A 15,233-nucleotide genomic window follows, 5' to 3' on the forward strand; every position below is an offset into this window, starting at 1 on the left:
TTCAGACACTAGATTTTCCATCTAAAGCTTACACCTAGCCACGCCTTAAGTGATCAAGTGTGAACAAGTGTTACACGCTCTCTAGTGGCCACAGTGAGGAACTGAGACGTTAGTCAAGTAGGTAAAGACTTTCAAAACAGAACTACCAAAATTAAGCGATCCATTCAAATTTTGATTTGTTATGAATTGTGTTTTCTTCTATGTTCTTTCAACTGTTCTACTGTTCAATTTGTATATTGAAGCTTTCTTTGTAGATTTTTATTGTCTGTGTTTCTACTAAAAATAAAGCAAAAGAAGAAGAAGAATCTGGTCACATGATCATTTTTTTAATTGTGCAAAAAGCACAATAATATTTCCAGTTAGTACCAAGAATATAAATCGGATCACTACCTACTGTGGCTATACAGAGTAGTGCTGTGTGTGCTCAGCTCATGTGTGAACGCCTTGGGTCTCTTACTTTTGCTTTATTTATACAATATATTGTTCTTAAAGCAAATTCATTGTATATGTATTGTATTTATTTGTATTATTTTTTTACACTGCTTCTACTGAGTGCTTTCCAAATAAAACTCAAAACAGATGAATTGGGAACAATGAACTCCACCACCATCAAGGCAGACATTATAACTCTTCTGGTGAAGACATTCATAATAAACTTTCAACTAGTACTAAAATGTAGATTGGCCATTTTAGAACAAGAATATTAAATGTTTGAAGCAGACGTGCAATGGGGCCTGTGTCAGAGTGGTGAGGTGATGCAATTGGTTTTTGTTATGTAAGTGTCCATTGCTCACCTGTCACGGATGTCACTAATGGAATTGGATCTGCTCCTCATTTAATAATATACATTTCTACCCCACTCCAGACTCTCACCGAATGAAGGAAAAGAAGACACTTGTGTAAATATAGACATGCTTGTAATTTGCTTCAATCAATACAAAACATTTGCGTAACCCTGACACAAGATCATACTCAAGACCTGTTTGTGGACTCATACCAGAAAGTGAGGATTCCATGTAAGAGAGAGGAAACACACATTCAGGAAAATATAAACAAGAGTCAGAAATGTTTCATTCATGCCATAGCTGTACCATCCTCCATGTGAATAACCCTAACCCTTATTGTAGTTTTGATACGGTTAATGTTGCAGTGGAATTTTACAAGCAAAGAGAAGGATAAATTCATTTAGAGATGAAGACCTTTACGTAGTTTCATGTTTATGCACATTTAGCATTTAACCAAATTGTTGCTTATATGAACACATAGCCCTACTGCAATCATTATTTAAGTTTCTTTTGATCATTGAAAGGAGAAGAGCGAAAACATGACAGTTATTTGAAAAAGCTATTGCACACTTTTGCATCATTCAGGCAGGTATGTCAGCAGTGACAGTATAAAGAAGAGTCTCTCGTGATTTGCACCAAATCTACAACAAAAGCACACAAGTTATATTACTCCAAATATTACTCAATGATGTGTGTTCATACACAGTAATCTTGGTATTATTTCAAATCAAGATGGCCAGTATATCATGTCTGTGCAGCCTCAGGATTCACCCCTATGTGGACCAGGGGAAACTGTGGTTATGACCATTCAAATATAATATTTCAGCAAGTTCCTCATTTATATCTAATGTCATTATGATAAGATGAGCAACTTACTGCTAGGAAGCATCATTTATATGTCTGGATTCAAAAATCATGCCATACTAATGACTAGTAAATATAGTAAAACTATGTAAGCCACATAGGAAGAAAACAAACAAAAGCAACACATTATTCAAATCAAGTTTATTAATTGCATGTATTATAATGTTTCATTACTATCCCAATAATTATTAAATATCACATGAAAAAAATAATGGTTACATTATTTGTATTTCATCAAAAACTACCACAGATCGAAAAGCTTGAACAGTAAGTAAGAAAACATTTGTTGTGGCAAGATTCTCTGTGTGCATGGTAGCAAAACTTCTGAAGGTAAATACCATATCATGCTAAATAGTGGATGGAGATTTAGAAACTTTGATTACCAAGATGAACTTGAAAGCAACACAGCAATGTTTTCTCTTCACAGTGTGAATTTGGTATTTTATCCTATAGGACAGCACTACAGTTTGAATAAGACAGACCACAATAACTGTGACTGCAAAGAAAAGCAGTTTCTTGGACAATATACCAGGAACAAAATATGCTGAGTACTAAGGACAGAACACAAATTCCTTTCACAGTAAATACAATATAAAACAATACAGTATACTTGAATAACAAACATTATGAGTTTATAAAATTCCATTTTGTCATTATTTACAAATGTTATTTCTTCCACCTTGCATACATAGCCTCTGTAATTTGAGTTTGGGGTTCGGGTTCTGGCCATCTGTGACCCAAATTCAAGAGTGACTGCCTAGAATCTCGTCCAAATTTATGTCTTTCATCCAGTCGTCATTCCCAGAGCCAGACTTGAGCAGAGAGTCTATAAAGTCTGAGTCTGTGTTGATCCCAGGAACTGTGTTGTCTCCCTCGGGCAGGAAGTCAAAGGTCACGCGGTTGGCTCTGTTATTCTGGTAGCTGCTAGAACTGGGACTGGGCTCCACAAAGCTGCCTGCTGGTACCCTCTGTTCGGGAGAGGCCTGGTTGAGGTTTCCCACTGCTGATGGAGAACCCATGATTGGCTGGCTAGGTCTGGGGCCGCCTGTGTCTCTTATTGAAGGGTTAAGAGGGAGCATCCCAATGTCTGGTGCTACCTGGTTCGGTGGGCCGATATGCCTCTGTTGGTACGGGTGGTTTGGCATGTCCAGCTGCGCTCCCTGCGACTGTAGTGGGTTGGGTAACCGCCTAACACCCAGTCCAGTTGTCACTTGCTTGTTGGCTGAGCCCCAGCCCATGTTGACATTTGTCATCAAGCTCCCGAGACCCTGCCCTGGCACCCCTGAGGAATGCAGGTCAGCTGTCGTTCTCGGATGTTGCACACCTGCTACATTGTTCATCCCGAAGGACCCTCCTTGCGTATTTGGCCCCAGGAACTTGGGTTTATTTTGATTTAGTCCGATTCTATTCTGGCTGTTATGCTGCTGGAACTGGCTGATACAAGGATTCGGATGACAGTCGGGCCCAATGCCAAACCGGCGGTCTGATGGGGACGGACTCATCTTTGAACCAGACCCACTTGGGAGGTGACAAGACATGGACTGGAGGTCGTTCTCTGGGCCATTGCTGGTAGACTGAGAGGAGTTCTGACCTAAAGAGATACCAAGAAAAACTGATTAGAAAAATATTGTCACTCATGAACACCAAAATCATCTCGGTCTTATCAGAAGTGTACAATACCTGTGAAGATGTTTCCTTGCTGAAGTCCCACCATACTCCTTGACTGCTTATAATCAGGTGGTGGCCTCGTGAGATGACGACTGAACTGATCGTGTGTATTGTCTTTGTCCTGCAAAGGTAAGACAATGCTGTGAGTCTTAATTATGTGATTAATCAATTCTTACAAAATCTGAACTGCTTCTTATTTGGTGATGGGTGTACAGCGTAAATGTGTCTTACTGAATTGTTGATGGCATGCTGTTGTTGGTTAAGCTGTCGCTGCATGGCCTGGGTTTTGGCGGGGCCTTTCTGCTGGGTGTTGGGTGCTGGGGGACGTGGCTGCGACTGGCCTGACATGACTCCTAAGCTTCCATTAGTGGGCAGCCTGGGACCAGGGGGAACACCCTGAGAAGGAGACACACACACGACGGTTTTACATTAGTGTCATTGGTGGTACTTTGACATTTTTAAATGCGTCTTTTTGCTTCTTCTCTACTAAGTGCCAGGAGAGCGGAGCTAAGTGCTGTGAAAGCTGTTCTGGGAAAACACAAAAAACCAAAACAATGTAATAATATCAGTTGACCACTAGAGGGCAAAACTCTACAAGACATCACAAAGCTGTGTCAAAGATGCTATTCAACCTCCAGAATGTGGTCAAGGCTACTCCCTCTGCAGATGAAAAAGGGAGACTTGGAGAGGGGATTTTTTTTTTTTTTTTTTTTTGGAGGGGGGAGTGCAAGTCCTCCTCAAGGCCTGCTTCTCCCTTGATAATTGTGTCTAAAGAGAGTGGAAAGAATCCCTGAGACAGCAGGAAATGTGTGCCGATGGGGAGTTAAGCGCCAGCACCATGACTACCTCCATTTAATAAGCTCTCCTTTACTGATCACTGTGTTGTGTTTGGCAAGGAGGCATTCCATCCTCTAGAAACCCATTTGGCTCCTGACACTATCACACTGATTAAAACGTTGTAGTCGTCAGCACTCAAATGAAATTGAGACATCCAAACTAGCTTTTTATTTGAAATCTTGTCCTGAATGTATGCTTTTGCGGACAAGCTCTTACCATTATTCCTGTTTTGAGATGTTATACTTAGTTGTAATTCATATCTGTTTGAGCTTTTTTAGGCAGCTGTGCGGGCCGTCCAGGCACTCCAAGTAAAACCTGTCTGGCTTGTGGACACAAGGACACTCTCACTATGGTCGAGCTTCTACAAAGTACAAGCATTTGTCATGAAAGAGGTTAATGTGCACCAAATCCAAGTCAACACACGCTGTGTATACAGTGTCAGTCATTGTGTTGACTTAAAATATTTCCCATGGTGAAATGGATTAAATCCAACAGTGCATTTAGTAGAAGCTATTACTTAGAGGACAGATTCTTTGCAGAGGACGAATCTCTACAGGGTGGGGACTTTGTGGTCCCAAAAGAAAAACAGAAAGAAGACAGAAGGAAGTGATTGTGTGTGTGTGTGTGTGTGTGTGTGTGTGTGTGTGTGTGTGTGTGTGTGTGTGTGTGTGTGTGTGTGTGTGTGTGTGTGTGTGTGTGTGTGAATGATAATGAATGGGGCTGAAATATGGAGAACTAACGAGACCGGATTAGAGAATGAGGGAAGTTGAAACTCATCAGGAGTCACAAGCCATTTCACATGAGCTAATATTCGCCTTCCCTGCCTGAGTTCAACCCACACAGCAAACCGAGCATGGCAATGAGGTTACACAGGGACTAAAACATCAAAACAGCGGTTTCTCCTCTTACTCTAGAAAGCAGAGTCACTGGCTTTGATTCACTGTATCCAGTTAGTGAGACTGTGAGAAACTGTGGCCATCACAGACATTTTCCCCACAGAGGTACCCTGGAGTGGGCTTGTTCTATCTTTATTGTAAGACAAACCCATTGAGGGGTCTTTTAGCATGTACAACTGACTAATCCTCTCTGTCACCCTGATGTGTCATAAAGCTGTTTTCCATGTTTTTCCCCCCTCTCATTCTTCACAAGCTTGTTGTAAATGAATACCACATGTGGCTCGGGCCTCAGAGAAGGAGCAGAGTGATTTAGTCTCCCATCCTGCGGCAGTGCAGGCAGCTGACAGTGATCCAGGCCCAGCCTTGCCGGCTCTCACACTGCACTTCCTCCAGTCTGGACTCAGGACGCTGTCCCTGGGGAGCGCCTCGGCATCTGGACTTGGCCGCAGCTCCTTTTCCCAGGAAACAAGTACTCCCTTCACAGCACTGCCTGAGTGACCTGGTAGGCTCAACCCCCGTGGCCCAGCTCTTCTACTAACTGAGGGACGTGGTGGCACAAGCTCATCAACAAAGGTTGAGGAGTCATTTATTACAAGTAAACATTCAGCTTCAGCTGCAGTTAAAATCTGGGTTTCTGAATAGTTAAAACAGAGAGCACTTTGTTAGCACAAGCTCTGCAGAAAATGAGCCGAAGGTAATTATTGCACAGTGTTGTCTTATGCTGAGCAGTCACTCTTGCCAAATGTTTAGATCAAATTAGAAATACATGTGTACATTGGAGACCAAGAGTCAACTATACAAATAGTCATTAGATGCTTAAAACAAAAAACTTAATGTGACTATTGGCATTAACACTTTCATAATAACAGGTCCAATTTCCATTGTGAGAATTCTTTTTTTTTCCAAACCTAAAAGACATGTCAATAGCTTAAAAGCTCCTCTGTGTTTCCTTAAAAATTGTCATCTCTGCACCTGCATAGCTATACAGTTACCAGAAAAATCCAACAGATTTTTCATGCTTTTCACAGTAGCAGAAATTAGACATCAATTTTATTTCAGACCTCATAAATAAAGACGATGTGCAATACATCAGGATTGTCTTTGTTTTCCTATTGATGCTTTTGTGTGTGTGTTTTTTCTCTCTCTAGCTTCAACACACAACATAGGCTACAATAGTGATGTGACGTGCAGCACAAAACCTTGTCCTTGAAGTAGCACTGCCCAACAACCACAGTAACTCAGGTTTCATATTGCATTAGTGTCCTCTAGTGTACAGTATGCTGCAAGAGAATGTATTTCTACTGTGTGTGTGTGTGTGTGTGTGTGTGTGTGTGTGTGTGTGTGTGTGTGTGTGTGTGTGTGACCTCGCAGTTAGAGGGTTGCAGAGCGGTGCATTTCAATTTTGACATGTTTGACTCAGCAACTGATTATTAAACTTCGTGAAGCTTCAAACAAGCACCAAAGCTCACATCTCTGGCAGTGTTAGGAAGGTCTTCAGCCTCACTCAGTGGGAGGAAGCCCACTGCTAGTCGCTAGCGTTACACAGGAGATCAGGGAACTCTTTCAGGACCTTTATTTTTCTGGCATTACTAATTCAGGTCACTGTGGGAAGAGACTCCACTCTTATTCGCCTCTCTGTGAGCTGTCCTTTCCTCATTAGTTAGACTTTAACCCTGTCCATGCTGACTACAAAAGGCAAACACCATTATCAGCCTTTTTAAGCACTTGTTCTGAAACTGTAAGGTGGCTCTAATTTCTTCTCCTCAATTCCTACACTATCACCACCTGAGCTTCATGCCTGCATATTTTATTTGTTCAAACTAACTGCACATTAAAGCACAATGTCCTTGGGAAAGTTGTCTCACCAAATCTTTACCCCTTCTGAACTGGAGCACAGCTTCATGTCCTCAGCATCTTAACGACAAGAAGTGACTGAGCTTTTACTTTCAGGAGATTTGGGCTTTGGAAAAGTTTTCATTTTTAATAATTTATCGACATCCATTCAAGGCATTTTCATTATTTGATATCCAGATCCTCTACGTCTCTTCCCTTGCCCTTTCATTATTATTATATTAATTATGCACCATTTTTTTATTGCTTATAATTAAGGGTTTAGAACCAAAGAAATATTATCATAACACATTATAGTCACTAATTCTCATGCTAGTGCTAATGCTAATTCAGGCATACTTTTGATTAAAAACTAAATAAATAATGGAATGCTTATAATTCAGATATGTGAGATGTTGTGAGATGTGGTAATTTATAGTCCCAAAAATGTTTGTTGATCATTTTTAACACACATCACACCTTCATGGGAAGCCACGGATAAATAGGGACTTGAAGGGGTATTTCAGACAACTAATGAATGAGCACAGCCACATGTTCTGTTTAGAGTGTAAATGGCTCTTTCGTATAGTGGTAAAACCGGTTCTGTTACACCCATGCCTGATGATGTGTTTGTCATCCTATCTTGTTTACTTCCATGTCTGTACAGCTCCCTCCCTCTCTCCCTCCTCCCACACTCTCCCAGTCACTCAAGCACTTCCCTTGATCTGTAGAGGTTAGGAGTGCTCTCTTGTGTGGCTTGTATTATCATTTCACAAAAAGACAGCTACAGATACTGTTAGTGCAAAAATGAAAGAGGGGACGGTCTAAATCTCCCCAATCATAACAAATCAGTGATTCAACCTCCGGCACCAGGCTAAGCAGATTACTGTCATTTTCCACCACTTGTCCCTTGTAGCTAACAACCTCCAATTAGCAAATCCCGCTGTGCATATCTGTGCCCTGACGGGGAGCCACCATGACAAGCAGAGAAATTAGAAGTCCTGCATGTTAATCTACCATGCTCTGGCAATCTGTGTCATCGTCAAAACACTTTCAGGGGAAATACATATTCAACAGCAAAGGCTCAGACAGCAGCTAGAACAATGACAAGAAAGTCCCAAAACAAACAGTGTTGCATTGTTGCTGTTTCAGACAGCAGGTTTTCTGCTGCAAGCAAAGTGAGGAGCCCCATGATGAGAAAGACTAAAGTCAGTTAGTTTGACTGTGCTGTGTATCATGTTACCTTACCTTTAGCAAGGAAATGACAACCTATTATCTATTTCATACAGTGCTATGAAAGACACCAGCCAATTATTCACCATCTGCTACAACATAAAATAGTATATCCCTATTTGCATAAGCTAACAGAAAATAAGCCCTCAGTTTTGGCATACATACCATATTGTATGTTTGCTCTGACATATGATATACAGTATATTTCTTAGTATAAGCACATGTTTGAAAACTCTGTTACTCCAATGGCATTTAGCTCCATCTCCATTTATTTTTTGCCATACAATTGCACATATACAGAGCCCTTACCTGTCTCTGTTGTGACAGCTTGAACGGCAGCCCAGCAGGAACAGACTTGGGTTGCAGACAAAGGGCTCCTGACGTAGAGATCTGATGGTTCTGGAAATGCAGAGCTGAATGTGGCTGATTCTGGCCGGTCGTAGGCGACTGTTGCTGCTGGGCTGCGGTCTTGTTCACTGAGCCTCCCATGATAGGCATCGGCTGACCGGCGGAGTGGGACGCTTTGGGGCTGAAGTGCAGTGTGGGCTTGGTGCTCAGAACCTTCATGTCCAAATGATGAGAGCCACTGTGCCCGTTTGACTTAAAGAGGCAGTTGTTGATCCCTTTACTCTGGGTGCTGATCCTCTGTTGGTTAAGTGGGGCCGGGCTGGAGACCTTGTCCTGGGGGAAGGTGCTGGTGGAGGAGTGGGTGCTCATAGCGGGAGCCCAGCTGGTCAGTCCCACAGGTGGTGGTTGGTGGTGGTGATGGAGCAGAGAGCTTGGCTGCTGCTGGTTTGCTGCCATCTGCTTCAGCTGCTCTGCATGAGATATTTCTGGCCAGCAGGGCATGGCTCTGGGGTGTCCCGCCTGAGTGTTAGCTTTCTGTGACGTGGTGGTTGAGGAGGTGCTGGTCAATGTGAAAGAGGGCCCAGCAGAGGCCGGCCGAAGCTGTGGCGAGCCACTGTGAACCTGCCCATAATCTGGAGAGTGCTCTGTCTTGATGGGCTTCTCCAGTGGAGAACACAGACTCGCAGCTGCACCCGCTGAGTTTGGACGACCTAGATCCAAGCCAAATGTATCATCCTGCTTCAGCATCTTCTCAAACTCCAGGTCATTCAGTGGGGGCACTGACTTTGTCAGCTCATCAAATAGATCCTGGAGATCTGGGTCGATCTGAACACCACCTTCCTCTTTAAAGTCAAAGATCATCTCTGTGTTTGACTGGCCACACGACTGGACCTCAGTGGGCTCTTTTTTCATTTCTTTCAGGGTCATGTTGAATATGTCTGACCCCACTCCATGTGGCATCATGTAATTCTTCCTCTGCATGCCCATGGTTGAGGACCCTTGAAGAGAGTGAGACTGGCTTAGGTTGTGGTTGCAAGGCCCATGTCCCAGACCAGCATCCACACGGACCCTCTTAAAGTCTGATCCGGTGAAACCACAGGAGAGCCCATTCTGCTTTGGTATGTGTCCTGGTGCATGTCCCTCAATCTTCCTCCGCAAAGATCCTTGAAGCTGCAAAAGACAAGAGAACTGAATTTTAAAATCAATTAAGAAAGAGAGAGAAAAACCTTCACTTTACCTTCAGTTCATTATTTATTGTTTAGGGTTTTGAGAAAAAAACACCCACAAAAACAGCCTGCTAGAGGATGTTACTTATTGCATTTGACTGTAAGCTGTCTTGTGAGCCAATTTAAATCTTGGCGATAGTTCTGAGTCTCTGTTCATTCAATCTTCCATCCAGCTCAAAGTATCACCATGTAAAGTAATCAAATTTCACAATTTGCTCCAAGGCCTGCAGATGCTGCACCGACTTGTGAAATTTCGAAAGATTACTTTTATTATTAGACAGTGTTTTTTTTTTTTCATTAGAACAACTTTTGATTTGACAACAGTGTTGTTTTCTCAAATGCTTTATACAGATTTAAATTATCCCCTCACAACACTTTAAAAAGACCACGCAGATACATTCATATAATACATGCAAAGCTTAGATTACATGACTTCATTTGACCATTTGCAGTGCAGTGCAGCAATGAAGAAAACGCTGCTGCAGCACTTACAAAATTGTTTTTATATTATGTAGTTTGAGCGCGGAGGATGGGCTGAGAAGATAGTTAGGAATCTGATACAGTCGACAGACCTCAGAGAGAAGAATAGGGCCTTTGTCTGTTTCCCTCATTTGCATACATTATATTTTTGCCCATTGTGCTTCGTTAGATAGCAGAGTTTCTCCTTTGTGGCTTAGATTCTGCTTAACATGCCGGTGCAGATATCCTACTTCCTTTTGTCCTATCCCCATGTCTTCATTTAAGGTACTAAGCACATAGAGATGACTCACAACTCCAAACACCCCGTAAAACTGAGGCATTAAAAACCTTAGCAAAAAGCTTATGGTAACACAGAAAAACCTGTATTATTTATATTTTCAGGTATAAATGTAATTGTTAAGTCAATAAAAATATGCAGTTTCTTTCTTCAACTGAGCCTTTCTGTCAACTCACTGAGAAAAGAAATTGTCTATGCAGAGTCGCTCTCAGGCACACTGTTGTATACACATAAAGAAGTCTGATTATCTGACCATCTCATAATGCGATTCCTGCATGGAAACAAAATGGCTCTGATTATACACCAACCTGATCACAGGAGAGGAGTATCAGTGTGTTGCATATTTCACTGTGGGAACAAATTTGAGTCATTTCCACCTGCTGACACACATTGCATTAAGATGATTCATAGCCTGAGGGTTTGGAGTGAATCTTGTAGTTCACTACATTTCTACCCTGTTCATGTCTGTGTTACTCCTGCTAATGCAGTTGTTCAGAGATACATCCTCACATTTTAATCAAGGCACAAATATCTCTATGACTCACCAAGCCTCCTATATTAAAGCTAATAAGTGGATGGATGATGATGATTATGTTGATGGTGTTGTGCTAAGAAGGAGAGGAGCATACTGAATTATCTATTGTATCCAGAGGATTACACCAGTGGCTTTGCATTTAGCTTCGTAAGTATAAACTGTTATACTTAATATTGTGCAGACCATTTTCAAAGCATGACTGCAAATAGACAGATTAATTTCCCTTTGGTTTATTTTAGTACAGTAGGTAAATCAACTTGCAGACAGTTTAAACTGGAATGAGCTCCACCACAATCACTGTGTGAAGGCAGGAGAGAAACCCAAAGACAAGAGGAGAGCTACAGTACAGCACCGAAGACTAATGTCAAACAAGAGCAGCCAGTTTGTTTCCTTTAGTTTATGCCAACACTATGTTGTCATTGTGTACTACAGCTAAAGGCAAAACCAACACAGTAGACAAACAATAATCATCCACTTACACTGTGCAAACTATTCCATTATTTTGTTTATTAAAATCTGTTTGATATGTGATTCTTAAGTCATCGCATAGCAGTGTCTTTAAATGCTACCAGAGAGACTGTCAATCTAATTTGGTGAAATGAATGTATGTAAATGGATGTGAGAAATAATTCATAGTGTTATATGAATGGTTTATTGATTAACTATTAATGTAAATGCATACATGTTCCTAATGGGCAGCCAGTAAGTGTCCTCTAAGTGTAGTGTGATTTAACCTTTGCCTAACAGCAGCCAAAACATAATAGCCAAGTTAACATTTTGTACATTAAAATGTAAGTAAAAAATGCAATGTTTACAAAAGAAAAGCAGTAACTAAATTAAACATACTTTGACACAGGACTATAGGTCAGTTGAAAAATTGTTAACATAAACTAGAGAGAAAGGAATCTTCTCCAGTGATGTAATGACTGCCTGCCTGGCTGATGCCAAGTTAACACAGAGACACAAACCGCTTTAACTTGGAAATCCTCCATAAGTTCATCCACAGTACGTCTCATTCACCAGCTCCCTTTTGCCATCTTTACTGAGATCCAACCTAGCAAACTATTGGACATCTGCTTTTTGTCCAAAAAAAAAAAACTGATGAAAACTAGTGTGTGCAGCTCATGCACACTTTCTCCCCAGTTTCAGAGTACTCTTTCTGGAGAAGACAGACACGAGTAATCCTCATGGTTCAGGGCACTGTCTGAGAAAACACATCATGAATAATGGAAGGGACAGTGGATGTGTTGCAAAAAGCCACTGTGAGACAGGGTTGCCTCACTGCTGCCTCTGTGCCATTTAAAAAATGGACGATGTTCAAGAGTAATTCTTGGGTTCACAACTGAAAGCAGAAGCTTCTCAAGACATTTTGAGATTTTGTTAAGGTCAGATCGCAGATTCCCATCCTGATATTATCTTCATTTGGAAATAAAAAAATGATATCCAAGCCTTTCTTTTTTTACATTTTACATTACATTTCCAACAAATACAGTATCATCCCATTCACTCAGCGCTCAGCACTCAGAAGTAGTGGCCTCCTAGCTGGCCTGAAATCCTCATGACAGATCTCCAAGTGATCTGAAAATAGATTTTCTGATTAACATTTAATGAGCTTAGAAGCTCTGAATCACTTTGAAAGTGACTCCTGCAGCATGAGAGGCTCAAACATATGTAAAATATACAGATCATCTCAGAGATGAAAGCACAAATGGCAAATGGAATTCACTCATTTTTAATGTCTATGTAAGTAGTGAGCAGAATGTTCGTTTAGAGATTTTATTAATACAAAACCAAGGCGAACATTTGTTTTGCCAGGCGTTCTTATAGCTACAATAAAAATAGCTACAAGAAACACAAAATGACACCTAATACACAATATTTAAATCATTTTGGGGTGTAACTGGACTTACCTTCACCCACTAGTGGATGCAAACTTACCAAGATAAATTCTAATTATTTTAAGAGCTGCTTACTTATTGGCCTTTGACTGTGGCAGTGAGGAACCTGACCTTGGCCCTGTCAACAGAGGCTATGTATTCCTGGGAGCTGGGAGGCTGGTAGCTTGTGTGTCATGGTGAGCAGTGTGGTGATGCTGAGCACTGTGGATGGGGCTCCGGGTGAGCCATAACAGGGCGAAACACCAGGCCTCCTGGTACCATCTGTCAGACCAGTGGCAGAGCCCCTCAGAGCCATGCGTGCTGCAAGGGTATAGGTTTGAAATTGTACGAAGGTTTTGTGCCTGTGCATGTGTTTGAGTATGAAAGCGCGGCTCAACAAAAGCTTGAGCTCGCCAGCCTTTAATCTATTCACCAGAGTCCTGAAACATGTTGCAATCTGCTCCTGCAAGAGTTAGAAACCTTCCTCTCGGCATTTGACATGGAAAAAACAGCCCCAAAATAAAGGAATAAATACGACTATTGTGTTCCTAGGGAGACATAATATTTATGCGGTTCTGCAGGTTGCATACTGTTGCAAGAGGGGATTTCAGCTCGCTTATTGCCAGATAAGAAACAAGAGCCTTCAGACCAGTGCCAATGATCAGCTGTCATACAAAACTCAGATATCTGCTTGCAGAATGCTGACAAAGTGTGGAGGGCTCAGTTTAATTATAGGGTTTCCACTTGCTGTCTAAAGTCGTAAGCCATGATCATATCCACAGTAACAGAATCAAACATCCTGGATAACTTGAAAATGTAAATAATTCAGAGGAAGGTAGGGAAGCTGGGGCTGAATCTGCTGCAACACTGTGTACATTCACACACTCATTCAAGACAATTTATGGTTTTGGTCAAATCAGGTCAGATTCTGCTTTGTTTGTACTGCACCTTTTTTTTTTTTTTTTTTTTAAGGAGGCCATAGTTTCTTTTTATTCAGCATGTGTAAAGTAATTACCAGGTGTGCATGATGCACTTGACAACAATGTGTTCCTGGTTAACCATGATGATTCCATCAGTACAGACAATGCTGACAATTTAGCATTTTCGGTATGAGTTCAAGCAGTTTTTCAATTTTAAGGCTCATATGCATTTAATTTAACGACGTGGGTAAGGGTTAGAAAGAATTTTCACAACACTAACACTAGGAATAAATACATATCTATTGTGTTTTATGGCAATCCAGCACTAAGGAACAACATATCTGTACAGAAGAAAAAATGTATAGCTTTAGTATTAAAGAAATTCTTAAATAAAATCCAGACATTATGATGGCTGACAAAATGATAACATCGAGGCTTAATCCCTTTTACATGAGGTAAATTACAACATTAGGTCTGGAGCAAGAAGAAAAAAAAACATATTTAATCTGTTTCTATAGGGCATGTGCCATAGGGTTGCACAGGGATGTGAGCGCAGGTTCATAGCGTACTTTCCTAATCAGGCTGGCGCGTGTTGGGACGAAGCAGCACACTGCAGAGGTGGGCTACTTTTGGCTCATCAGCACTTTGCATCCCCACACTTCCTGACACAGTTGTATTAGATTGAAGCTGCCCTCCAGAGAGCAAGCAGGAGAGAAGGATGAGCAGCAGCAGCAGCAGCAGGAAAAAAAGAGGCAGCTTTGTGGCAGCCTCTGGGAAATGGGAAAAGATGATAAGAGCTCCTTTGAAGAGAAATCATCCATTATGTTTACTGAAGGCAGATTTTTTAACAGTTGCTGTAGCTCAGCTCCAACATTCCATAGAGAAACTTGCTATTTTAACAAAAGGCAGCCTGCGCACAAAAAAATCCTGTCCGAGACACTTCCCATTCAAATATCAGCTCTCCATTATCCAAATGCACAGATTAAAGCCAGTATTCCAATCAGCCTTTGCTTTGGCATGTCCTTTCTTCAGAATCAAACAGATGAGTTTAATATGATATCCCCCAAGGCTAAAGGAGGCAGCAGGAAGCTGCTCTGAAAATATGCATGGACTCGAGAAGATAATATGTGGGGCCCCTTTAAAAAAAAAAGTAACAAGCAATGCTGGTATGTCTGCAATCACCGGTCACTGAACAACCATTACAATGATGAGGGACCTTAACTGGGGGTGAGTGGACAAGGTATGGAAAACTGGTTCATTTAAAAGCTCATTTAAAACACAACTGTATTGCATCCCTTTCAATTAATTATCTACACAACATTAATTATTCCTGTAGTGGCCAAGTAGAAGAAATGCCCTGTTGTAGATAATATACTGAGTATATTATCCTGCGAGGTACACAGAGTTCACAAGCTGTTTTTCCTGGACCACAGATTCTCAGGATGGCAGGACAGCGG

General features: G+C 41.4%; 1 protein-coding gene across 2 annotated transcripts in view; it reads right to left on the minus strand.

Annotated features, from left to right (window-relative positions):
• Nucleotides 1-1,777: 1,777 nt before the first annotated feature.
• Nucleotides 1,778-15,233, minus strand: part of maml2 (mastermind like transcriptional coactivator 2) — a 32,843-nt gene continuing 19,387 nt past the window's right edge. The window contains exons 2-5 of one of the 2 annotated variants that reach the window (XM_085795891.1): nucleotides 8,423-9,631; nucleotides 3,549-3,713; nucleotides 3,330-3,438; nucleotides 1,778-3,240 (exon numbers count right to left, since the gene is read on the minus strand). In XM_085795891.1, coding sequence (XP_085652017.1) covers nucleotides 2,393-3,240; nucleotides 3,330-3,438; nucleotides 3,549-3,713; nucleotides 8,423-9,631 — 2,331 coding nt within the window. In that variant the 3' untranslated portion in view covers nucleotides 1,778-2,392. Of the gene's footprint in view, nucleotides 3,241-3,326; nucleotides 3,439-3,548; nucleotides 3,714-8,422; nucleotides 9,632-15,233 lie in introns of both variants that reach the window. The other variant, XM_085795892.1, reaches the window with a different exon arrangement.

The sequence above is a fragment of the Trachurus japonicus genome, chromosome 13, assembly GCF_045865225.1.
Source record: "Trachurus japonicus isolate A0001 chromosome 13, Traja_1.0".
Classification (NCBI taxonomy): Eukaryota; Metazoa; Chordata; class Actinopteri; order Carangiformes; family Carangidae; genus Trachurus; species Trachurus japonicus.